The 27,948-nt window shown below is 37.4% G+C and overlaps 1 protein-coding gene across 7 annotated transcripts in view; it reads right to left on the minus strand.

Moving 5' to 3' along the window:
- Window positions 1-27,948, minus strand: part of PHF3 (PHD finger protein 3) — a 56,274-nt gene that overhangs the window by 19,140 nt on the left and 9,186 nt on the right. For 2 of the 7 annotated variants that reach the window (XM_089530995.1, XM_089530996.1), the window contains exons 2-4: window positions 23,320-23,588; window positions 12,577-12,729; window positions 9,313-11,110 (exon numbers count right to left, since the gene is read on the minus strand). In XM_089530995.1, coding sequence (XP_089387121.1) covers window positions 9,313-11,110; window positions 12,577-12,729; window positions 23,320-23,563 — 2,195 coding nt within the window. In that variant the 5' untranslated portion in view covers window positions 23,564-23,588. Of the gene's footprint in view, window positions 1-1,277; window positions 1,715-9,312; window positions 11,111-12,576; window positions 12,730-12,991; window positions 13,063-23,319; window positions 23,589-27,948 lie in introns of those variants that run through there. The other 5 variants (XM_089530998.1, XM_089530997.1, XM_089530999.1 and 2 more) reach the window with 5 other exon arrangements.

Below are 27,948 nucleotides of genomic sequence, written 5' to 3' on the forward strand. Positions count from 1 at the left end.
TGAAACTGTGTCTGTTCACTGACAGAATGACATACATTTGGAGGAGATTCCCCCACAAGGTCTCTCCTGACCAACAGGGGGAGAAGATAAAGACACACTGAGCAGAAATCCAACAGCAGAATACTGTATGTTGCCCACTTCCTTCTTGCCAATAAACCTTGCAATTCATATTGAATTTGCTGCCACTGTTGCAGCACAAGAGTTTTCGCCAGAAAATTGTTTGATTTAGAATCCTCAACATTACTACAAGCTTCCCAAATGGCAATATGAAGGTTGTGTCTGATAAATCCATGAAGATGTTGTACTAGCAGGATTCAATTAGCAGCCCACTGGACTGGACCAGTAGGCAACAGTGATGCACTAACTAACTAGTGGGGAAATATTTTTATTATTATTTCATTTAGAAATCCAAGAAACAGAATGTCTAAAATCCATGGAAAATATATGAAATAAATAAAAGGGAGAAAGTTGCTCCTTCTTAAGAAATCTGGAATTAAAAAAAAAATCCAATATTGGCAGAAAAACGAGGCAGACAGAGGAACACGCATGTTGTGCAGTCTAGTACTTGCATAGCAAATGTTTGAATCCCCTTCAAAAAAGGCTACAAGAAGATCCTACCTGCAATGCACTTTGGGTTATGGCCAGTGTTTTGGCATCATATTTACATTCATCTTCCATTAGTGATAATTCTTAACAGCAGTGTTCAAAATGACAAATGTGCTGGACAGCAATATAACTGTCACTTGGTCCATATGTTTAGCAATATTGGGCACTCAGTTGTTGAACACGTGGAAAAGAAACAGGTGTTCCAGTTCAACAAAATCATCTTTCAAAATTAGTGCTAATGTACCAGTAATGCTAATGAGTCTTTGTGCTGAGCACTGAACTCTTATGTATTTATAAACAAATGATGGTGTTGTGTGCATAATCACTCACTTTATGAAGTACTATTAAAATTTCACCAAATGTAAGTGCTACAGAACGCCATCCAACATTGTCTGTGTGTGTGCAGACTTCCATTTGTAGGATTCAACTTCTTCCTTCCTTTGCCCCCTGCCTCCCTGTAATGAAATCAGCTATAGAGCCCCTGGGTTTTTGAGGACAGACTTGGGGTTGGACAGAATGTGAAAGAAAATCTACCACCAGATGGACACATCTGGACATAATCCTAATGTTTCAGTTTCTAAACCACAAGTATGCCTCCAGATATTATTGGACAACAACTCCCATTTCAGCTTAGTGAATGGTGAGGGATAATGGTAGTTTCAGTCCAATACCTGAAAGGTCAAATGTTCCCCATTTTTCTTCATTACTATTGTGATGAACAAAATACTAATGGTGTGTGGTGGTGATGGGAATTCAATGCATTTTTCTTTTAAAATGAAAGGTGGTTTAATTCCAGATGATTTTTTTCTTTTTTAAAAGATGTTAAATCCTTATTTGCTTTCCTGAATTCATTGTGAAACTTTGTCCATTAGAGTATGTCATTTCTGTACTGGCATTAAGAAAGAAGTACAACTTGAGAGAGTAAAGCTGCTAATAAGGGAAGTTCTTTAGCAACAAACAAGGAAGCTGTTCCAAATGATTAAAAGGGCAGTGTCCTTCAACAAGAGCTGGAGGAGGTTATAAACAATTCCTTTTGCACAGCTTTTGTATATATGGGTAACTGTAGTGGTATTCAAGATCCTGGCCCACTAACACTAAAAAAAGCTCTGGCGTCAGTCTGCTTCATAGTGCAATGCTTGAAGTGCACTACCCATGTTGTAAGGCTGGATTAGAAGATGTGCAACTGAAACAGAAAAAAAAGAAGATTGTTTTAAAATATTAATAGTATGCGGGTTTTCAACAATTTGCTTTAAATTACTACCAACTTGTAAACATTTAAAAACGCAGAACAAAGCACTGAATGTACACATTTATGTTCTTAATCTCACACTGCTATGTTCTAAATGCAATGAATTACTGCAGCTAAGAATGAACTTCCACTGCAAAATGAATAAAGCAGTAGCTGTATCTGAATATGGACTCCTTTCATACACATAGATCTCCATCTTACAAGGCTGAATCCAGTTCTCAAATGTATCTCAAAAATTGTAACAATTAAGTATCCAGACTATCTTTTTCAAATAAACAAGCATCCAAGGGGGACATGGTCAAACAAAAGCATTTTGCTGGGTAAATGAGAACCCTTTTCTGAAAAGTTTTTTTTAAAAGAATACACCACTCCAAATTCACTTTATTGAAAATACACAACATGGTTTTAGGACTGTTGATAAACATGGACCAAGCCAACTGCACCAGGTAGTCATATTTTAGGGCATTTTCTTCTCATTGATCACACAGTAAAATATTCAAGGATTATCACTTATGTGTTAGTAAAAGAGTAATTTTATGTCAGTAAAAATGTGTATTATATGCAGGTGTCATTCTTCACATCCTTTGAGGGCAGAAGAGAATATCTGAGCTGCAGAGATATACTTCAGATCCCTCATACAGCCCACAAAATGTTCCCAGCTGGCTTACAGATGTCTGTGTCCCCCCAGCTAGCTGAAAGAGTACTCTCTCCTGGTTACCATCAGTGGATAGAAAGAGCAAGGATTCCCTCCCTGTTTTAACTTCACTGATCCTCCTTTCCTCTCTCTATAAAGGGAAAAGAGGGGAGGAACTAAAGCAGCCACTCTTAACTGACGCTTGTAAAAATCATCCAAGTCCCTGCCACTTGGGGATGGACAAAAAGAGGCAGTTTTGGGTCTAAGGTCAGTGTTGGATGGAGAAGCTTTCCCCAAATATGTGTTGACATCAGAACTATAGCAACATAGTTATAACATCTAGATAACTGGTGAAATTGGAAGGAGGGTAGGAATATGCCTGCCTTTTGGTTCCCTCTTTCTGTTTTAAGGAAATCAACTTCATATATGGTAGGAAAACAACTGTATTTTTAACAGGCTCTCCCACTAAAGTCATTTTCAGATTTAAACAATGAATTTGGTGACCTGTTACCCTACGAATGGTTTGGACTATCATCCTAGCTAAACTCAGAAATGTTAAGGGTCACACTGTGTACAGCTCAAAGCATCTGGAGGGTAGAAAGTTGTCTGTCTGATCCAATGTATCTGTATTGGGGTTGCATAAAATGCATGATTCATATGTGCTAGCCACATGTGTCATCCTATTTCATAAGCCTTCAATTATCACATCAGCTAACACATAAAAATATTGTGTCATTTGAGGCTTTATATATAGACAGAAAGAAAGGAAGCTAGTTACAAAGTCAACAATGTTAGAATGACCTATTTTTAGAGTAACCAATAATGCTGTTATTGCATAATCATTATTGCTTTAATCTTTTAATGTTATTCATTGCATTAATATTATCACTTGCCTTTAAAGTGGATAGGGTGTGTTTCCCCTCCCCCTAAATTTTGCATCACTTTGGTGACATGTGACCCTGTTTCCTTCTTCTCAAAACAGCTATAAGACCCACATACTCCTGGATTGCTTAGAGGACATTTTTAACAAATCGAATGGGTGCTCTGGGCACTCCAAGAAGTCTTGTGAGCTGCCTCCCACACTTCCTAGACCATATAATTGTTGGACAAGGAAAATCAGGGTTTTGTGCCGTTTCATGTAGTGTGGGACCCTAATTTTCTAGGTTAAAGCAACACACCACATCCTATTCACCCTAAATAACTAACAGCAAGCAATAATGACAATGTAGCAGGAAAAATAATGATAATGCAACTGAGTTACCGCTGGAACCCAGCAAACGGTAACAGCAATGTTATCTGTGGACATGTGCAGTAGACATTGTGAGTTATTTTTCAAAGTAACATTCTAAGCTCTAGCATCAAACGTCACAACCTTTTTTAAGTAAATACATCTATTTACTGTGAGTGAGCAAGCTCCTTTAACATGTACATCAAAGATCCTGTTCTTACAAAAGATTCCAGGACCAGGATTTAGTTATAAGATTTGATCATGCTCAGGATATGATCCTCATAATTTTACCTAAGTAGCAAACAGCAGGAAAATTAGTTATGTTCAACAGAAGTAAAATACATACATAGGGCAAGCCTCTGCAAGAAAACCAAACAATTTACATTAGTCACATACAGGCCAACATTTTCATCCAGACCTTCTTTAATACATAGGGATAATGTAATTATCAGACTCAGTAAGGATAACCATATGAAATATATGAATTCAAATGAGTACTACTCTACATATTCTGCAATTATGATTTCCAAAGAAACTATCCCTCCCATTTAAAAAAAAGTGTTACTCTTATCTCTGCACTGAGATGACTTACACAAATGAAATGGAAAGCCATAATTGTAACTAACGGCAGTATTTGTGAAATACACAGAACAAAAATAGTAGCATTCCCTGCTGAACAGTAAAATTCATACAGGTTTCCTCAGCCTTTCCAATTAAATGCTTAACTATATCTAGAATACTTTGATTTCTTCCATAAATGCTGATTATGTTATAAAAAGGCAGTCAACATGATAATTTTGAAATTTGACTGCTTGAGAACAAATCGGATTGAACCCAGACTAAGTCAGTTGAATTTTAGTTCTATATTAAAATACACAGTACTTAATCCATGCCTAGTTTTGCACATTTATTTCAACTGGACCTTAGTGCAACCAACAACTTATGTCTCAGTAAATAACACAAAGGAGTGTGCTCACAGTCTGGATCCAAGCCAGTGTCTAACCTTCACACCTGTACTGCTACCAGATATGTTCCAACCTTGCGTAACAATCATTCTAGATATTTTGAATTTCAGTGATATTGGCTGCATTCATCACACTGAAGAAATAATCCAGTAGGGCACCATTTTAACTGCTGTGGCTCAATGCTATGGAATGCTAGGAATTGTAGTTTTGTGATAGATTTAGCCTTCTCTGTCAGATAGCTCTGGTGCCACAACAAACTACAATTCCCAGAATTCCATAGCATTGAGCCAGGGCAGTTAAAGTGGTGTCAAACTCAGGCTGACCAGATCTACCCCTTTTCCAGGACATGCCCCACATTTCAACCTCCTAAAATGTCCTCCATGATGAACATGACTAAGAAGCATGACCAATAACATTTATATTAGTGTTTTCAGCTTTTATTTTGTAATGCCCTACATTTTTCTTGAACGTCTTATATGTTATGGTGCCTTGTCCTCCTTTTGTTTAGGGTATCTGGTCACTCTGTGTCAAACTGGATTATTTCTGCAATGCTGCCATTGTCAGTTCTATAAAAGAAATAAGCTCTTTTTCACATACTATCCATGTCAAGAGGCTCCACACAATTAGAATGTAGCAACATGACCTCATTCTAATGTTGTATCTATTTGATTGATTCCACCTTTGATCAATGAATGAAGGTCTACATGGGGACTCCTAGGTAACTGGGGAAGCGTCTCCCCATGACTGGGAGCCTGAATTATACTACCTGCTTCCCCCCACCACCACCCAAGCATGGAGGAGCTTATATCAGCCACCTTCTGCATCACACTTCAGCCAAATTTCCAGAGGCTGAAGGCAGGCAGGTGCAAATGTGTGGGTGAGTCCAACCATTTGTTCCTCCTATTGTTTAACTGTGTGACTTATCTTTCAAGTATATTATGTTTGAAGTGGGCTATCATTTTAAGAAGGCACTTAAATACCTTACAGCATGCTTATTTCGTTAAGAATTAAGGCTAAAGGAAGACCTATGCTAACTGAACTCATTAAAAAACAGCACATATATACTAAGCACATTTTCCCCAAACTGTTGTAAAGGTTTACAGATCACCATGAATGTGGCTCATTCCTCAATTTTAAAAACAAAGCAATATGCAAACTACAGAAGACATAGCATATAATTAAAATAATGTCAAAAGCTGTATAAAAGTGAGAAAAATTGTATTTAGACATGGCAGTTTCTCTTGACTTGTATTTGTGGTAAGAAGATGTCCATGCTAGACACTGAAGTTTCACTGTAAAAACACATTATCCCTTCTGTATGCAAAATTATATCCTTCTAATGCAGCTTTAACAATAGTTTAACAAACAGAATGGACATAAGTTTCTGCTAAATATTAGTTTAACGTTTCCTTACTGCACACATGCAGAACTACTACCATGGAGGAACACAGAGCAAATCATTCATGACCATCAGGACTAATGCAAGTTTCAAAATATTGTCCTCTCTCTCCGCACCTTGTTTAAATACCAGTTTATTTTTCTTACACTCAAAAGAAAATTCAGTCTGTTAGACTGAATATTGGTTGGAGGGGGAGATGTTCAAATTATGATGCTAAAAGCAGTGATTATTTTTATATTATAATAATTTCTACTCTCAAGAGCTGAGACACGCGCAGTATAAAACCTACAAAACTGAAGTAGTGTTCTTTGGTAAGTTTCGTAAGAAGCTTTTCCCACTTGAGTTCGACTGGAATATTTGCAAGTACACTTGTCCCTCCATATTTGCTAGGGTTAGGGGTATAAAACCACTCTGGATATTGAAAAACTGCAAATAACAAAAACATCATGTTTTTATCTGTGAGGAGACCTCTCTAGGAATCTCTAGGTCCTCCAGTGCAACTCTGTGGTCAACATCCGACAGACATTAACCACAGAATTGTGCTGGAGTAGTTACAAATGCCTAGTAGAGTGTTCTTTCTGGGAATCTCTAGGTCTTTCAGTGCAACTTTTAGTTAAAGATGACCATAGAGCTGCACTGGAAGACCTAGATATTCCTAGAGAGAATATATTAATAAAATCCATGAATAATCAAATCTGCAAATATCAAATCCGCAAATATGGAGGGATGAGTGTATTTCATTACGTAAAGATCACAATATTGGCTGAAACTAGACCCAGACCAAAAACAGGAGGGACCAGCTCCAATTTTATAAGCTGCTGGTGGCTCACTTTTCCAGAATTCAGTGCTCCCAAAAATAAATCCAGCTAGGAAAAAAGTATATGGATTCATAAAGAGAAGGGAGATAGGCTACAAGAGCAAGCAGAATTAAAACTCTCTTCACTTGTTCACCTCTTTTTAAATCAATCCTTCCATAATTATTATGCTAGCAGCGCAAACTAAGAGTCTCACCAAATGCTATGGCTTGATCTCATTATGCCTATATCAGGACCTAGACTATGGTAAGCTACTTCACTAGATAGTAAGCCACTTTTATTTGGGGGGAAAAAAGCATACATTTAAAGCACAATATCCAACCATTTTCATATTATCATCATGAAATGGTTATTATCTATAGTTACAATATTAACTGCTTTGTACATATTAATTTATGGTGACCTTTGCTATCAGAAAATCAAGCAAATTTCCACATAGAAAATTTCACTGTGATTTAAGATACTGGCAATGACAGAGATAATAGATGTCTTTAAAACTGTGTTGTTTCATGAAATATAATAGCAACGTAACAGATAAATACATTACCAGACATTTCTGGAAATTTCAAACATGTAATCATTTTTTTTCAGATAGCTACCAAGGGGGATCAATCACACCCATAGCTGCTTGAGCATGAAAAATAAATGGATGAAATCCCAACAGGTTTTGCTACTGAGGGAACTGGTTATGTCAACTATGAGAGGAGACCATTCAATCTCCATCCTAAAGGGACTGGGACCCTCTGCAGCAAATTTTAGGGATGTTTGCAGGAAGCTGAAGGGGGAGGAGTGGTTTGCATGAATGGATTTCTGCTTAAACAATGGTGGTATTTATCTACTATAATAACCATTTTCAGTGTATTAATTCTACCCCACCATAAAATTTAAACATGAGTCTATACACCACAAATACATTTTTCAGGTAAAGCTTTGAATTTCTTTGAATATAATATTTTAAAATCACATTATGGCATGTTACAGACTGCCAAAATAAAGCTGCTTCGGGTCTCTTTGGAGGTATGCTGTTTAAATGATGCATGCATCCTAAGAATCCGGAAGCTGCACCAAAGCTGCACCCCAGTGCTTAGGAATGGAGTGTGGCTTTGGCGCGACCTCCGGACTCTTAGGACCCATGCATCATTTAAATAGCATACCTCCAAAGAGACCCAAAACAGCTTTATTTTGGCAGTCTGTAACAGGCCTAAATACATTTAATTTTCTAGTAAAATATTTCAGTGCAACTACTCTTTGCTACAGGGGGAAAAAATCGTTGGAGATCGTATGCAACCTGATGTCACTCTAGATACTTTGAACTATAACTATACCACTGGCCATGTTGGCTTGAGCTGATAAAAGTTGTAGGCTAAAACATTTGGAGAGACCCAGATTGGCAAAGCATGTAGAATAATTGCAGCATGTTTTCTGAGGTTTGGTCTCCAAATGATAAGTCAGAACATATTAATATGACGCCAAGCAATTGGGAGTCTCACAATTTTTCTCAATTAATTCCTGAAAACGTACCACAATAAAAATTACATACAAGACAATTTTTGTTAATATCTAAAAAAGATTTGTATGCATATGTAATAGAAGAATCCAAATAATGGGGACTCGTCATTGTTTAACACTGCACCTCCTACTTTAACCAATGAAAGCTGACCTATGGTTCACTCGCCTTTGCTGAAAAGCAGGAAGCGCAGCAGAGAATGTTCCTTTTGCACACATGGTTTGCTGGGTGAAACACAAGTACACTGATGTGTGTGCCATACAACTCAGCAGAATTGACTTCAGAGTAAACATAACCAAGGCCCATGACCACTATGTCTGATATCAACAACAGTATTACAGATATTGGAATTGGCTTAAGGCAAGTTTGTGCTTCATTTGAAAAAGATAGTCTAGATCCTAATCTAAGGGTGAGTAAAATGCAACCCTCTAAACTGCTTTTTTCTGGCCCTCCCCTCATCTGCACCCCCTGGAGGTGAACTGCCTTTCATGGAATCCTCCAGAAGCAGTAATTCTGTTTTTAAATAGGTTGCACAGGGGCCTTTAACCCCCCCCCCCCCAAAAAAGTTTTTCAAAAGCAGATGTGGACTTTCAGCTACTGTACATCTAGTTTTATAAGTCCATACAGACCTCAGATTCCCAAAGGCAAATGGTTGGCCTCTGCACCCATCACACTCTCCTATTCTTTCTAAACTCTATGACAAGAGTGGGCACAATGTGGCCGTCCAGATATTTTTGGATTGCAACTCCCGTAAGTCTCAGCCAGTAAGGCCCATGGTGAGAAATGCTGAGTTGAGTCCCAAAACATCTGAAGGACTACACTATCTTCATCCTTGCTAGGATATATAGAATGGCTTTCTGAAAAGATAGATGCTTTAACAACTATACAGATGCACACACACACACACACCTGTTGCCATGCGGCTTTCTGCAAAACCCGCACTGCTTGCTAGGTACCCACGGACTTTTGCTTTCATTTGAATATGGGTGTTCTGAGCTCTCTTTTTTTACAGTTGAAATATTATCTGGAATAAATAATGGTGGTTCATCAACTGAAATGCTTTTGCTACTTCTCCTCTGTCGAGGCTGAAGACTCTTCTCTAACTTTCTAAGTTTCAGTTTTTCTTTTTCGTCTTCTTTTAAAGAATCTGCAGGTGTTCCAATGGAATCTTTTTTCCCTCCTTCTTCCTTAATAGAATTATCTGTTTTAGGAAGCTGGTGTTTCTGTAAAGGTTTCTGATCATGGGGTGGCAACTGTCCTTGTTTGGGATGTATGAGTCCTGAAACTAAGTGCAAGGTTTCTTTTGAACCAACATGATGACTGGAGGACTTGTCAACTATTCTTTCTGATGATAATTTCCGTCCCTGTCCTGGAACTTGGACCCATGGAATGTTTTTCCCTAAGACATGGGCCTTCTTCTTCAGAGTGGCTCCAGAATCACAGCTCTGGACTTTCTCTTCTTTAGCTGCATGTTTTTTCCTAACCTTTACTGGCTTATGAAAATTTTGGAGATTCCCTTGTTCATCTACATGACGTTTCAGACTTACTGTCGACTGGCTGTGAACATGTGACATAATCTGTGTTTTACTAGCTAGGTCTTGATTTAGAGGAGATAATTTTTTTTGGGCAGATGTGGTTTTATTTCGCTTAGACTTGGTATGCTTGGTCTTGACATTTTTTACACATTTTGGTGAACTGCTCAAACACCCATCTTCCTGCATCTCTACTGACTCATGTTCTCTCATCTTTACATTGTCAGTCTCTTGATGTATAACTTGGGCTGGAATGTCTTTGACTCTACCACATTCCAAAATATTTGTTTCTGATTTGGCAGAAATGGCATCAACCATTTCTGAATCAGTCTGATCAACCTTCATACTTGATGAATCATCTTTCAACTCAGCCTTTCCAGCATCCTCAAAAGATTCTTGTTTGTCTTCTTCTGGTAAGCCAGTTTCATGAGCAGCATCTCCACTAGCCTGGAAATCTGAGCTGCATTCAAGCTTCCCATCCACCAAGCCAGAATGAACTGCAAACATTTGCTGAATGTTACCTGCATTCTCATCAGTCATTCCAGTTCCTTTGCTTTCATCATCCATATTAGTTTTACTAAGTTCTTCCTCAGCTTTGTGTTCTGCCTGTTCTTTTGAAGATATTTTCGAGGTGAACTGATTAACTGAAGTCCCATCCTCATCATCTTTAATTATACAGCTATTCTGTACTGTATCAGTCTCTGAAGAAGTACATACTGCAACCTCTCCTCCCACACTATGATGTTCTCTTTCCAGAAGAACTTGTGCTCCACTTTCCGTTTCTTTAGTTGGGGAACTGGTTCCTGGTAAGTGAGATAATTTTTTTACTGCATGAGAAGTATCTTCTAATTTTTCCTTATCAAAGATTTCATGTTTGGTATCTGCTTCCAATTCGTATGAATCTTCACAAGATTTCACCCTTTCTGAAGTGCCTGAAGATGGTGATGATACTTCTACTGACTCTTTTTTCTGAGAGCATTCATTACTATTGTTCTCCACCTCTTTTGAATGCTCTTCTATGTTAACACTTTCACATTTAGTCTGCCCTTTGTCCTGCTGTTTCACACCTCCCTTTTGGGCAGATCCAGACTTCACAGCTGATTTCTTTGCAGTTAAAGATGGTGAAGCATTTGATCGCTTGGCCAGTGTGCTTTGCCGCAGACTACGTACAGGTTCTATTAAAATAATAACAAAGTGATTATTTTTTATTCATTATCATTATTTTATTCTCACAGACTAAATTATACAATCTAAATCCAACTGTTAATCTAAACTATTACAGTAGTGCCATTAAGTTAAGGGAATTTACATATATGTTACCATATATAATCATGTATACATCTAGAAATTTTAGTCAAAAAATTGACTCAAAAAACTGGGTTGATTTATCTATGGATCAATGTGAGTACTGTGCTTTAAGTCTTATAAAAAAATGAAGCACCCCTTCTCTGAATGGCAAGAATAAGTCCATCCTGGGCACAACTCAAAGGAGCACCAACCTCCTCTAGTCTGTCTGTTCTGGTGCCACTTCTGAACCTTTTTGAATGCCTGATAGAAAATGGCAGTTATGGTAGCTCTTTGGCAGTTCCCCTCAAAGGAGTACCAAGAGGAATTGGGGTTTGAAGGATCTGAATGAGACATTTGTTATGTTCGCCAGCCTTTCTAGATTAATATCAAGTAAAGTTATCACATTGAAGGCTATAATCACTGCTAATGTAGTCATGTTTTTCTTTATTTGCCTTTTCATCTTTTTTGACATGTGTATATTTTCTTAGCCCCACCTGTGTCTGGTTGCCTCCCACACACATCGCACAATCACCATTTGCCACAGTTCCTCTCATCCATCCAGCTTTTGGGATAAGCACATACAGTTATGTCTGTATGAATTGTCTAAGTTCCTTGATACCATTTTTCTTTGCTTCATCCTTTGCACCTAAGTTTTGCCCTCAATTTTCCCATGGGTCATATTGAAATCCAAAACATTGGTCCTAAAACCTGCTTTCAACTTATACTGTATGTGAGGTCAACTTATATTCGAGTATATACAGTAATTTTCTAAGTTCCTACTGATTCAGTGTGTTCACTCTAGTTGAAACTAGCAAATGGATTTAGGCCAAAATAAACTAATTTGTATTATTTAAGGCAAAAAATTGACAGATTAATCATACACCGATCCTAAATGTGTTCAGGTTAGTTAGCACAATCTTCTCATAAAATTCTCATATTAACATCCCAGCAAATTATGAAAAGGAGTCAGATGGGTTCTCGATTATTTCAGTTCAATGAAACATTATCAAATTATATGTCATACTTATGGTGACCCTATCCTAGGTCTTTCCTGCAAGATTTATTCAGATGAAGTTTGCCATTGCCTTTCCTCTAAAGCTGAGAAAGTGTGACTTTCTCAGGATCACCCAGTGGGTTTCCATGTTTGAGTGGTGATCTGAACCCTGGCACCCTAAAGTCCTAATCCAACCCTCAAACCACTATATTATGCTGACATACAATACAGAACTATATTTAGATGTCTGAATGAGTATAGTCACTAGTGGAACAAAATTCTCAGACATATACATGAATTGTACTAAGCAAAGTGTACAAAATGCCCTATTATAAATGGGAAGGTCTTCAGAATAATTACCTTGTGTCATTAAACGTGGAGATTTTCTTGATGATTTGACTGTTGTGCCATCCATCTGGTCCCTCAGTTTCCTGTTAGATGAAAGACCATCTTCATCAATGGTACTGTGGGCAGTTTCCTTAACTCCTTCATCCATAATATCATCAAGTCCAACTAAAAAATAAACAAAAAAAAATCCTAAACCTTAAAAGTATCTACTTTGGCTGCAATTTCATGAAAGTGGCCATAAAACTTAAAGACTAGCTAAAAGAAAATAAAAGTAATGGGAGGGGGGTTAAAATAAGATTAGGGAGCATGGTTAGTAAATAGGATGTAAAAATTTCCCACAAGCTAGGTAAAACAAGCCGTCATCCAGAGCAGTATATTTCTTATACATGGTCCTGAGAAAAGTCATAACCACTTTTAATGGACTCACATGTTATTGATTTGCCACAGGAAGTTCTCAGTCCTTAAAGGATCAGCTGTCCCCTCACTGTCCCTTCCCACCTACGAGAAAGAGAATTTAACAATGGAAAGAGCTGATCCAAAAGTGAAAATCTCCTTCATCCATATAATTTTAGTAGTTTTTACTTCTGACCTTAAATACAGAATACATTTATCTGCATCTGCAGCTTGGTAGTTTCTGATAAATTATTCACTTGATAAACATTCAGCCAGAGTCTAAGAACTACAGCTGAACACTACAGCCCTAAGCATACTTAACCAGAGAATGCCGCACTGAACTCACGGAAACTACTTCCATGTAAGCATGTTCAGGGTCAGCCAGTAAGTCACAATCCTAGCTCTTGACAAGGCCAGTTAACACATAAAGTGTACATGTCAGGCCTGCGTAACTTGTGATCCACCAAGCTCAATAGTCCACCAGTCCTCCATTGTGACATGTCAAATATTTGATAATTTCTTGGATTCACAGTTCCAGACAGTTAAAAAAGACCAGAGTTTGGAAAATTCTACATCACAGTAGCAACTGAAGTCAAGGTCGTATCAAATCAGTTATTTAAATCAGATTTATGTAAGCAAAAAGAAAAAGGAAAGAAGGGTTTAAATCATGTTTCTTATGACACTGCTTCATATATTTTCTAAACAATGGTATAGTCTACCACACTATATCTATTTACAGCAAAGAAACTATAAGATACTGTATAAGAGGAGACAATTTGTATATTATTCTTAAATAACTTGACTTTTATTTTATATAATGCTAGAGTACACTAATTGAATTAATAACTTAATGGAAATGCTTGCAGTAATAATTTATCATTGTTGTTCTTATTATTGTTTCTTCTTACCTATCTTCCCCTACGGAATGAGTCTGGGAGCAGCAATTGATTAAAACTGAGCAACAGAAGACACATAACATTTATGTTTAGATAGGTGGATGGATTTTTATTTAAGGAATGACCAGATCTTTCATTTACATTTTTAAAAGGTTCCTTTATCTTTCTGCATCTGATAGAAGGCTTTGATTCACTTTTGTTATTGATTCAGTTTAAGTATTACCTATAAGGTTAACATCCTTACATTAAGATTATCTAACGTGGCCTAAATACTCTAACAGCACCAGATCCCATCTGATCTTGGTAGCTAAGCAGAGTCAGCCCTGGTTAGTATGCTGATGGGAGACCACCAATGAATATCCAATTCTGTAGGCAATATTTCAGAGAAATGAAAAACACCTCTGAGAATTCCTTGTCTAAGAAAACCTAATGAAATTCATGTGCATACAAGTTGAAAGGTGACGTGAACAAAGAAACACACACACACACACACACAGTTAACCTTGAGAAACATAGCATTTAAAGAAAAACTGAAATTAGATTCAAAGAACACTGATTTTTACATATTTTGGCATACAATAAGAACAAATAGCACTATTTTAGAAACATGTTTTCCTACAGTAATAAGAAAAATAGTCCACTGACTGAATATTATCAAAGGCATAGACAATGGTTGAATATTATCATTGCCCTGCTAAAATCAAGAAAACTAGAGCTATAGCCAATAGTTTCACAGTCTTTGCTTGAAGATCTCCAGCAAGAGAAAGGACCTCTTTGAACCAGCAATTTTAACCGTCTTGGCATTAATATATTTCGGTAACTTTCAGCCAAAGCCTGGACTCATGTAACAGTCTTGTCTTCCAGGGCAACAGAAAATCTTTGGTCTCTTTTATATAACAGCTCATCTGGATCATTCAGCCTTCTTTTTAAGCTAAAACATCCTCAGTTTCTACAGCATTTTCTCACAGATTTGTTTTCCATTCCAATATCCATCTGAATCTTTTCCAATCAGTCCATATATTTGTTAGTATAGTGCCAAAAATGGACAAAGACTCAATAGTTTTTTTTACAGCAGAATACAATGGAACATTCCTTTTTGTCACTTGGAAACTCAAGTTTTATAAATAAAAACTGAAATCAAACATACAGCTGCATCACACTGCCTCCATATATTCAGTTTGTGTTGAACTACATCCCTTTGATTCTTTTCAGGGATACTACTACTCTTTCAGGCATTCTCCATCTTATGCCTATGCAGTATATTTGTCCTCACTGTCGAAGTTTGTTCAATTTCAATTAATCAGTTTAATTTTAATTTCCAATCCACAGAAAGCCTTGTGTGTTATTTACAAACTGATTCTTCTATACTTTATCTTAGTACTTTCATTAGTGTCAAAGTCAAACTGATCTACCTGTGGATTTTCTATATCCTTTCCTCCCCTTTTAAGGCTGATAAAGGTTTTTGAAGGTTTCCTGTCTCCAGTCCAAGGGCACCCCACCTAATCTTTGAGATTTCTCTCATGTACTAGATAGAAAATCTTGACAGTACCTCAGCAAGTTCCTTTAGTTTTCTAGGAACAATTATTTGTCATGAAGATGTGAAGTTGCTGGATATTTTGTGACCAAATCCTGATCAGTCCTGAACTCCAATCTTGATGTCTTATCAGGCTATTTATGCTATTTGCGTGAGTTACACATTTCAGGAAACAGGGAGTCAAAATAGTTCTACCATTTGTCATCTATTTACATTTTACAATCCTAATTGAACAGCTGGACTATTTCTTTCCTAAAATAGTTGCTATAAAATCTTTAAAAATATATATCTCCAAGCTGTCGATGGTTGAATTCCATGGATGCAAAATCTGTGGATATAGAAGGCCACTTGTATATTCAGAAATGTCAGATGATCCAGAATGGTGGTTAAAGGAGTAGTGTAAAGAATACACTACTAGTTTGTTTTTCACAGCACTGGTTTTACCCTATATACTAGAATTACATTGCTTGAAAGATCTCATTTTGTGTACACAAATCATGTGTGGGTGTCCTCAGGAGGCTGCAGGGCAATAAGGAGTTGCCCTTCTTTAGTCCAGCACTGGATCATTGCAGTCTCCTAACTCCTGGCAGTTGCCCACCTCTGCTTTAAAAGATATATGTAGGTAGACCTACCCTAAGCAATTTGAGGAGGGTAGATTTGTCGTGTCCATTGCACTGCCATTCAGAGTGGCCTACCAGCAATACCAGTTGTCATTCAAAGTCCTACATTATTTTTCTTCAATTAAAGCAAGAGCAACAAAATCAGAAGTGATTGTATTGAATAAAAAATCTCTTTTTTAAATACTAGGTGCTAGAAAGAACTGCTTAGGACTTTCAGAAACAGTTTTACAGTGATCAGTAGAAGCACTAAAATGAGTTTCTTTATAATTTCAAGTCCTTTGAACTGCAGTGAGATTTACTGTAAATCATAATTGCCCCTTGGAATAAAAGCTCATCAACAAAATGATGAAGATAATGAAGGAATTTAGGCAGACAAATAATGCACATAAACATAATATTAAAATATACAAGACTAAAGTTGGCCCTCGATATCCACATTTTTTTAATTCATGGATTCAAATAACCATGGCTTCAAAATATTGAAAAAAGATAAATAATATTCCCAATAGCAAATCTTTATTTTGCCATTTAATATAAGGGGCACCATTTTGCTATGCCACTGTATTTAATGGGGCATGATGGGGCTTTTGGTATCCACGGGAGGGAGGTGTCCTGGAACCAAACCCCAGTGGATACCAAGGACTCAGTGTACACTGTGTGAAACAATAATGAAATCCTCACTGAAAAAATATGTTGGCTGTAGCAAGTGAGGAAAAGGCACAAAACTCTTCTGCCGACAGGAGTGCATTCCTGCTGACAGAAATGCCCTTCAGTGCTTTAAATCTGTTAGCAGAATAGCAGGGGGGGAAACGGGGGGGAAAACCCTCGGTGAGGACAAGGAAAAAGTGGAGTTAATGGAAGAGTCAAACTTCCTTCAGCCCAGGGAAAAATCCATAATATTAGCATCAAAGCAGGTCAGGGCAAGGGCAGCCCTAATTCTCCACATCTGTAGCCTGACAGGGTTTGGACACACAGAGACCTTCAGCTGGTCTTCAGCCAACTGCCCCAATTAGGACTGCATTTTAAAGAAGCAGCAAGTGAACCAGACATTCTGGCCGCTGTAGAGGGAAAGATGGAAAGCAGGGCCACTCGAGGCCATTCCGCTTCTCCTTTTACTAAGGCGTTTCCAATCTAGATGGTCACTATAAGAAATACTACACAACTGAATGTGCTTGTTTTTGTTCTTTCATCATCCCATCCCAAATCCTCTTTTCCTTTTGAGGTGAGTCTTGTAAATTTAAACCTGCGTGCAGAGAATTTCTCGTTAAAGTTGCCTTGAGTCTCAAGATAGGGAAAGGGCAGGAAATGAATAAATAAAATTATCATCATCCTCTTACACAAGCTACTCTGGAGATTTTTTCACTTGAGAAGTGGGATAAAAATTCAATAATAATAATGTGCATGAACACATAGTCCAGAAAAAAATGCATTGCTACTTTGAAGAAAAGACAAAGGATGAGAGACTGTAACCGTAACTGCCAAATACCTAAAAACTGAGTGATACAGTCATAGCTAACCATCTATTTTATACACACACACACACACACACACACACACTCTAAATAATCATCCCTTGGAACATGTAACTACAGACTGAAGACGAGGCAAATCACAGCTCAAACTGAATCTGTATTGATCATGTGGCCAACAGTGAAAGTGCTGGAAAATCACTTTTAAAAAATGGCCACAACACAATGCCATCAAATTAAACTTATATACATAAGAGAAAAGTCAAATATAATCATATCTTGAATAGGTTTCTCAAAAGTCAAAGCATTAGTTAAATGGAAAATATCAAGTACAATTATTCCTTGAGAAGACTGTGGTCATTTAAGATCACTGTAAAACCAGCACAAACAAGCCCGAAAAGATGTCCACTTCATAAGGAACAAAGCCAAGAACCTACTGAAATTACTTCCTTGTAGTACTGGAAATCTACCACCAGACACCCCTGCCACCTCCACACACACACACACACACACAGCAAAAATGAAAAGAAAAAGGAATTCTGACAAACTGAAAGAAAACTACAGTAATTTACCTCAAAAATTAAGATCTGAAGCATTAATGTGTTCAGTTTTTAACTAAAATAATTTATCTTCCTAAACTGACTTCTCTCCAATCCCTCCTTGCAGCTATTTTGAAGAAGAAGAATCTGAATATTTGGGAATGCTAGGTCTATACCAATCTAAATTCTCTCCAAAGAAAATGGGTGGAAACATAAAGAAAAGTTTCAACACACAAAAAAACCTGGTTGGCCACTTCTGGAGGCAGAACTTGGAGATAGGTTTGCTGTCCTGTGCTCTGGCTCAGAAAGCCAAGACATGTATTTTTCTATTAGCACATAAATTTTTTTAGATTCTGCAGACACAGGAAAGAGTTTCTTTAAAAGGATGTGCCCTATAATGCAAATGATGACTCAGCATATGGAGTTTGGTTGTCAGAATGTCTTCATTAGAATATTTGATATTAAACTGCACTATACTGTACCTAGTTTCATGCTTACCACCTTCCACATCCAGGAGAAAAAAATAACAATACTAAACGTCTAACAATATTTTTAAAGGCAATAAACATACTACTTATATGCATATAAAACAGCAATAAAAATAATATTTACTTTTTCAACTACTGTATCTGCTTGAATAAGGAACTGGTGATTGTCACAGGTTAGGATACATTTGAAATGTTTTGTCTTCAATTCTCCCCAACAAGCCCAGGACAACCTGTTTGCACAGACTATTATAATGCTTTTACAAATTACATTAATTTCAAATGAATTCTGCCATTAGAGAAGAGTAGCTACAGTTCAGAAAATCAAAGCGCCTTTAGAAATAGAGAACCAATTACTTTAGATTTAGTTTTTAAAACACTTTTATTTATTTCAGATTCACAAAGAATACAAAATCATCACCAACAACAAAATGTTCAAACAGGCTTAGGATATGAGTTAACAGGAAAAAAAAAACTCATATAAGGAACACTTAACAGGTAATTCCATAAGAGTAGTTATTCAGGTGGTGTTATAGGACTAGGATGAATAGGAAAAATTCACTGAGGAAGCCTTTCATGATGGAGTCAAGTTCAAGCAGAAAATGTCACTTCCTCCGTCAGCAGTTCTCAATGATGGTCTGGGCAAATGTGAGGTAGCGGTAACATAATAAGAGCTGACCGTCCTCATAAAAGGCATCTGATTTCTTTTGTCCATTACAAGAGTTGATCGTGTAAGTAATCGTAATTTTTTAAGTAACAGTGTATTCCAAACTCTAGGCCACCATTTTTCCAGAGTTCAATCTCCCATCTTCCAGCGGGCACCTATTACAGTTCTTGCAGTAGTCAGAAGGAAAACAATATTGTTTCTATGTTTCAGACCACTGCTTTATTTGGTATACAAACGGACTAACAAAAGCGCAAGACAAAAATTGATGGTTTGTTTGCTGATAAGTCAGATCTGGTTTATGACTACTGTCCAAAAAGTTTAACTTTCAGACCTTCTATCCACATATGGACATGGGAGCCAGTCTGTTTGCAACCCTCCCCCAACAAGATGGTTGGGCATTTTTAGCTATTCTTGATAAACGGGTGGGAGTTAAATATCATATGTGAATGTTGTTAGCCGATCTGGACTTACACGGGGTAGAGGACCAAATACGGAATCAGTGATGCTCAGCCCAAGGTCCAATTGCCAAATTTGTCCGGGAAACAGGCCATTCCTATATGTGGTCTCCACTTACACTTTATGTATGATTGCAGCCTCTCCTTTACTTTGTGGATGGTTATCAGCACATAGTGACTAGTAGGGAATTAGTGGACATGGAATTTCTTCTTTCTCTGCCAAGTGGGTGGCAAAAGAGTAGACTTGGTGAATTTGAAACCATGGAGTTTTAACGTTGCAACTGAATGGAAAGACATTCCTTAGTTTTAGGTTTTCCATCCATAAATGGGTCTTGGGTGTGGTATAGGTCTTGATCTCTGCATTCTTTGAACTGATTAAATTTATCTGGCATACAAAAACTTGGATGGAGTAAGAAAGGCCTCAAAGAGGAGGGGTCAGGAGCCAAACACGTCTCCAGTTTTTCAATATAATTAAGAGTTACCAAGAAATAGGTTTTACAGTGGGACCTTGTTATCTGCTGGGGTTTTGTTCCAGGATCCCTCATGGATAACAAAATCCATGGGTGTTCAAGTCCCATTAAATATAATGGCAGAGCAAAATGATGTCCTTTATATAAAATGGAAAATCAAGGCCTATTTAGAATTTTAGAATATTTTCAAGCCGTAAATGCTTGAATCTGTAGATTAAAAAAATCCATGGACAAGGAGGGCCAACATTATAAGTCTGTGAGTGATTTTCTTCAGGTTGTGGAGAAGATGAAATTGAATTTGGGCGAGGAAGCAGACTTTATATCTACCCTGACCCATCTGGATGAGTCCGTGACTAACAAACTGAGTAAATTGGGCCAACTGGAAAGCATAAAAGTAGAGTTTGATATGGGGGATTGCTAGTCCGCCAAGATTAGAGTGGATATGTCTAATAATCCACCATGCTCTGGAGATTTTCCTGGTTTCAATCTATCCAACACCTGTTTGATTTCACACACTTCTATTGAGCTGTTTAGAAGGGCCATATGAGAGTCCTTAAGTTTTTTGGGTGGTTTAATGGTAAGAGAACTGAGAAATCATCTAACTAAATAGAAGGTGCTTCAGTGGAGTATAATTTACAGTAGAACACATGAAATTCTTTGATGAGCTCATTGGAGGAAGTAGTCAGATTGCCCATGGCTGAATAAATGGTTCTTTTCTCAGCCTTTCTTTTCACCACTCTAGCTAAAAGGCAGGAATTATTATTACTGAAGTTGTAGTACTAAGCTTCCATGTATTGGAGTGAGGCCTGAATTTTCCTAGTATCTACATCCACTAATTCTGACTTGTTCCAGAGCAACTGGAGATATATTAAACCGGCAGAACTTTTATGTATTTGAGATAATTGTGAAATTTCTTGTATCAAGGATGACCTTCCCAGATCTCCAAGCTTTTTCCTAAGTGCTCCTTCCTGTAAGAATAGTCTACAGAGGACCACTTTCAGTGTGTCTCTAAGGTAAGCATTTGGAATGGATGAGTTTTTCTTCTCTGGACAGAACAGCTAAACAGTGTCTTGTATGTGTTTTTTGAATTTTTCATCTGTCAGGAGATAGTTCTTTGGGTTTAACCCACTTCTCTGAGCTCTGCTGTGTCTGCTGTGCCAATAATTTCCACTGTCAATGTTTGTTATCCCCATATTCCTAGTTAGCCAACATCTAAGATACAGCTGCATAATCAGTGTTCAGCATCTCTAGCCTGTATATATTTGCAATTATGTTTGAATTTGAGACATTTATAATTTTACATTTCAGAAAACCCAAAAGAACAATTGTATTTAACAATGGTACATTGTTAAAATAATGAAAATTTAGATTGGATATGTACTGTGTATATTTTGCACTCCACTCGATTCAATGGCTTCTTAAAATATTTGTATCTCTCATACTAAACACACCAGAGTATCATGTACTCCACAGACTGTATAGATACCTCCAACACAAACCTATTCCCAGCCAAGAGGTTTTGTGACTGCTCTGAACAGCCAATTAAACATTCTGAATTAATAATCAACATGTTCAACTTCCTGAGGAGATGCAATTCTAAGGCTAACTATCAACTGAATTGTATGCATGCTCACTTTCTTCCTAAAAAAATTTGTTACTGTTAATGACTAAAAGAGGAAATATAGCTAGTATTATTTTCCATTAATATTTGAAAGAAATGTTCAACATTTTCCTTTTAAAAGAAAAAAGAAAAGGATTTTTCCCTTCCAACATGTAAAATAACTGCTCTAAACCAACTGGAAATGGAAATAGTGGAAATTTACCACTATTGTTTCCACACGATGACTGAAAATACTTACAGCTGGAAAGTTCCTCAGTACTAGATCTGCTAAGATCATTCAGAATGATAAAAAAATGTTGTTAAAGACTGGCTCCTTGAATCCTTTGTTCAGAAAACAACAATTTACTACATCTTAACAACCCTGCACAATGTTCTGACAGTTTTAAATATGCCTTCAATTGACAGAACCATTTTCATCAAGAGTGTGTTGTATTGCTCAGCTATATGCATGATCATGACATTCCTTCTACTATTTTCCACACTAACAGCAAAGACAGACATAGGATGCAGCAGTAACATTGAAAAAGCAGACCATTAGCTAAAAATACTATGAGGAAGAAAGACAGAATACTTGCATGAAACAGACAAAATCAGGAGCTAAATTTAGGGCTGTGCATATGTTTGGAATTTTGATAGGGATGTGAGTGCTCCCACAAAGCGAGTCTCGTGGACCAACAGATTTGGTCACTCACAAAATGACTATAGTGGCCATGGCTAGACACAAAACATCAATTTCCCAGAAAAAAAATGATGGTGTGGAAAGACAAGTAATTTGCCCTAGAAACCTGTTACAAACCAAAAGTGAGGATTTGGGCTCCAAACCACAACACTAATCCTTTGAACCCACAAATCCTCTACTCCAACACTGAGTTCAGAGAATGAAAAACTATAAACTTGCTAAAGGTTGTGCCTCAAATGCCATCACATATTTGCCGCTCCAAATGCTCAGCAAAATATTCATTTCACTGAAGGTAAGTTACTGATGGGCAGAGAAACAAATTGGCATTATGTCAACATATTTTTTTGAAATCTTTTTTTTTAAATTAGGGACAGGGAGCCTGCTGGAGATCCAAGGTAAATTTCTGCAGGCATACTGGTATCCAGAGGTAACAGACCAAGGACACTAGAACTGACTCCAACAGTCAATCGATTAAATGAGATCCTATCCATTTATTCTGGTTTTTATACAGAAGGCCTCCACAGCATATTTTATATTTAAATTATTCAGCATAATAAGTAACCTAAACAATAGCTGAAGATCACCCAAAAGACACGCTGAAGATCATCCAGAGAAACTTTCTGCAGCAAAGCACAAACCACTAAATTGAAATACTTTGAGAAATGAATACCCAGTCTCTTCTCTAAGCTTTGTAATAAATATTTCACAGCTTTCTTTGTAAAATTGGAAGGAATACCAAGCAGCCTAAAACTGCAGACTGCAAACTGCCTCTCCAACTCCCATTTATATCATGTTACTCTGGGTGAAAGTAGGGACAGCTAATAATTTACCCTCAGGCTGAAAACCATCAGAGGGCAGAAAAAAGAGAGCCATGTTTACAAAGCAAAGTGGGGGGAGTGTAAGCTTTAAAAAAATATTAAGAGTTACCTGTTGAACAAGGCATCTGGAAATTGGGATCAGTGCTATCCAAAACAGGCAAACAGAACTGAGCACTTGCAGATCCTAGCATAGGGTCCTTATCACTGAGCATGTTCTTCAGCGAATCCTCTAAGACATTTTGATTTGTACTAAAATCCTCACAGACTTCATTCTCCAGGTTGGATCCTAGAAATAGGGCATCATCTAAGTGTTCAGTAGGAATTAAATGGTTAAATGTATCAACTATATCCATGAAGACTTCTGTGTGTCTTTAATCCCTATAGAAAGACAAAGAAAAATACCATAAGAAAAATAAGCTAAGAATGATAAATTATCTACCATAAATAAATAATAACAAATTTGATCTGGCTTGTTACTGCTTTGTATACCTCCTTCAAAGTGCTTTCCCTTTAATAAATTAATCTATTTTAAATTAAATTAATTTTTTCCCCCAAGAACAGAAGACTCAGCTAATTACTCTTAGATTTGGTGAATTTAAATAGTGGCCACACACACGAATCTTGGAATCCCAGCCGAAGCATCTCCACTACAAGTAATAGTAAAGTTTGCTTAAGCCTACACATACAGCTTATGTTCTTCCTAGTGTTTAATTCTGTAAACATATTGAAAACCCTTGGAGTTACTGATTACATGGAGAACTTAGGACCTGTTGTATCAAATGGGAAAAGGCACTGAGAAAAGAAAATACTGAATAGAGGGAAACCTGCAGGGAAAGAATTAAGTACTCCATAAAAACCTGTTCCTTTTCCCATGCAAACTGAAATCCCATTCCATGTAGCAGAGTAGGACAGCAACAGATTCCCACATCCAAATCTGCTACCAAATATGTACACCAAACCTATATCAATAAAAAAGTAAAGGCATTCAAATCTGGATGGCCCTTAAATTACATCTTGCCAAATAGAAATCTGAGCATTTCCAATTCCCACAGGAATTGACCAAGTTACATATTAATTTGCTTTGTATGGAAAATCACCATCTCAGTTCATGTCAAAATCAGCTGGGATAATTTAACAATTGCCTTCTAACCCAGGGATAAGATTCCTTTCACCAACCTGATTCAACTGAAGTACTTAAAAGGACAAGGTTTTCAGCAAAACTCGAGAAATACTGAAAAAAGCTGCTTTCTAAGGAAGCCAGTTTGATTACAATAATTTGCTGACCATTACTTTCCAATTAGATTACCGTGTAACAAAATCTGACTGCAACATCAAAGAATTGTCTAAATTGTTAGGCTTCAGTGCAACTTTAATCAGCTTTATCTGTTTTCCACAAAAACTATGAAAAGTAATAATGTTATATGACAAAGTGCCTACTATTTATTGTTCTAAAGAACATTCTGCAGGATGTGTTTTTAAAAAATTATCTTATGTTTGCCCTAATTCAAATACAATCTGAATTTTCTACTCAGTATCAGATATTTCACCTTGACCATTTAAAGTGCTACATGTACAAGGCATCATCTGTAATGATCTGTTATTTGAAACACTGCATCACTATAAAATCTGATGTCTGTGAACTCATACTTAATGAGCACTGGTCTAATTGGCAGCTTTGTGCTTCTCTTGTATCAGCTCTATCCATAGAAGCTGGCTCATTTTTCAAATGAAAGGATTCTCTATAATTAAATGATGTTTGCAAATGTGATTCTTTGGTAAAAGACACTCCAGTTCCATAGATACTATTCACTACCAATATCAATCAGTGACCAACAGATTCTGTAACAAGTACTTAGGAAAAATAGTCATCTCTCTAGGATTTTTTTTAATGCTCACCTGAAAATTATTTGGTAATCCACTTACACTCAGCCCTCCTTATCCATGGATTTTGCATCCATGTATTCCACAATCCACAGTTTGGATTTTTTTTTAAAATCCAAATAGCAATCTGGATTGATTTTGCTGTTTTTAATAAGCCACTGTCTTATAGTGGGACTTCAGCATCCGTGGATTTTGGTATCCACAGGGAGGCATGGAACCAAACCCCAGTGGATACCAAGGGCACACTGTAATTGTTTTTGCTCTTCAAATCAAACCTTACAAGTAACTTGTCTTTTAATTATAAAAAAGCTCTTCAGTATTTGCCAAGACCGCTAAGAACTTCAGGGAGAAATTAGCAAACTGAACTCACTCCCTTTTATGAAAATCACAGGGCCTACACAAAGGCCTTGTCAGTCTTTTGAGGAATTTGGCCCCAGTTGATGGCTCATAATTACCATTACAAAACTAGATCAAATGGAAGGCCTTGTACAGATATTATGGACTGTTCTAAAAATTTTCCTCATATCCCTTGAATGGAGCCCAAGAACCAGTTTCAGAACTTCTACTCTAGTTAATCCATCTCTCAGAACTCCTCTGGATACAAACAGCTGAATCTGTGTGTTTGTGTGTGTTGGCACTGTGTATGAGTAAACTGTTATCAATACAAAGAGTGATACAGAAAGTAGAAGATAAAAAGTCTAAGATTATGCTCCATGTTATCTCCCTTTAACACTGTATTCAGAAGCCGCTGCAACACCCTACTTAGATTTTAAGAGACACACAGAAGCTCTCTCATTACCATGACCTTTAAGACAGCATCTCTTGGATTTTTACTAGCCAAAGCAGTACAAAACCTGAGGAAACAAACTCATCTCAAGAAATCATGGCAACTGTACATAGGTCTGCCTTTCGAAATGCTTTTGTCAAATGATCTACATGGCTTTATATTAGAGCAGGGGTAGGCAACCTGCGGCCCGCGGGCCGGATGCAGCCCGGCGAGGCCTTGGGACCGGCCCCAGCCTGGTCCTGCCGCCGATTGCCGCCGGGGCCTGTGGGGGGCAACTGTCTATAGAAGCCTCAGAAACATGCATTTATATTAACATTTTTTTAAAAATCAGCAAATTTTTTCGCGTGTCCTCCATTTTTTTTTTAAAAAGTGTCTTCCATTTGAAAATTTTGTCCTACATCTGTCCTGGTTTATTTATATATTTAATTTTTAAAAAAATATTTAATTATTTTTTGGCTTTGGCCCTCCAGTTGTCTGAGGGACAGCAACCCGGCCCCCGGTTCAAAAAGATTGCCTACCCCTGTATTAGAGCCTTTGGAGACTAATTGTTTCCAAATGCATATGTACGTAGTTGTAAAGTGTTTTAACATTTAAGCTGGTTTGTTACATTGTTTGTTTTTAGTCAGTTTGTTTTTGTGTTTTCTGTTTTTAGTCTGTCTGAATTATATTTTCCATGGTTTCCCCAGACGGGTTATCTATATGTTCACCATGTCCTTTTATAGATTCTTCTTGCTCATCTACACCTCCTATTTTTGTTTGATGGTCCCCATCACAATGTTACTTCATCATTGCTCAGCTACTGTCCCAGCTACTTCCTCCTGATCGCTGGATTACAGAGGATATTTAGATCCACAAGATCAAATGATAAAACCAACCTTCCTCTGCCACCCACTTATGCATGTGTGCTGCCTTTCGACTTTTCATAGGGACCCACCTGGCTGCATGGAATTCCTGGTTCCAGACCATAATGAAAACTATAGAACACTAAATCTAATTCCACTCAGAATTGTCAATTACTTGCTTAAGTTAAAACTGCTTTGGGAGCAAATCTTGCTGAAAAGCAGTAAGAAATAATTGTAAATATTTGTACAGATACGGATCATCTCCAGTGGAACAGAGCTCTGTTTCCCCAGAATCAATTATCAGAATTGTTAAAACTTAACTTTAAATTATACAGTGGGCTGTCCTTATCTACAGACTTGCCATCTGTGGATTTGAGCATCCATGGTGGGGGCAGAGGAGGAGGAGGAGGAAGAGGAGAAGGAAGGCAAGACAATGTGGGAGGAAGAGGAAGAGAAGGAAGCGGAGGTGGGGAAGAGGTGAAGGAGAAGTGTACAGAAAGAGGTGGGGGGGAGAAGAGGTGTAGGAGGAAGCAGCTCCTCCAAAGTGCTATTGTCTTCAATTGTGGCACGGTCATGCCACCACTGAAGTCAATAGGACTTGAACATCTGCAGATTTTGGTATGATCAATAAATGATCAAGATTTATATTTGCATCTTACCCTTCCTTGAAAAGAAAAGACACAGGACAGTATACAGTTAGTCCTCCACATTTGCGGCTTTGATTTTTGCGGATTTTATTATTTGCAGTTTTGATTAATATGTTCTCTCTAGGAATCTCTAGGTCCTCCAGAGCAACTCTGTCAGAAATACATCATAGAGTTGTGCTGGAGAACCTAGACGTTCTTAGGAAAAGCACTTCCTAGGCATTTGTAGGTCCTCCAGTGTGATTCTGTGATCATTTTCAGGCAGATGTTGAGCAGAGTTGCACTGAAGGACTTTTTTTTATTTCTGGTTTTTCCACGTTCACAGGGGTCCTTCATCCCTAACCCCAGTGAATGTGGAGGGACCACTATACATGAAATTACACAAAAACAAGGTCCAAAGAGGTCGGCTAGGCTGGGACATTAACTGGCCCAAGATCATTAGTAATAATCATGTTTAGAATATAACATGTCTAGAAATTTTGAAGCCTTGGGGGGGGGGAATGTATTTTAGGGAAGGGACTATGGGGGAAATGGAAATTTTGGAACATGTGCAATACATATCTCCATGTATTAAAATTTCTGAT

Source organism: Sceloporus occidentalis, unplaced genomic scaffold (genome assembly GCF_023333645.1).
Source record: "Sceloporus occidentalis isolate IW3139 unplaced genomic scaffold, rSceOcc1.0.p SCAF_6, whole genome shotgun sequence".
In the NCBI taxonomy this organism is placed as follows: domain Eukaryota; kingdom Metazoa; phylum Chordata; class Lepidosauria; order Squamata; family Phrynosomatidae; genus Sceloporus; species Sceloporus occidentalis.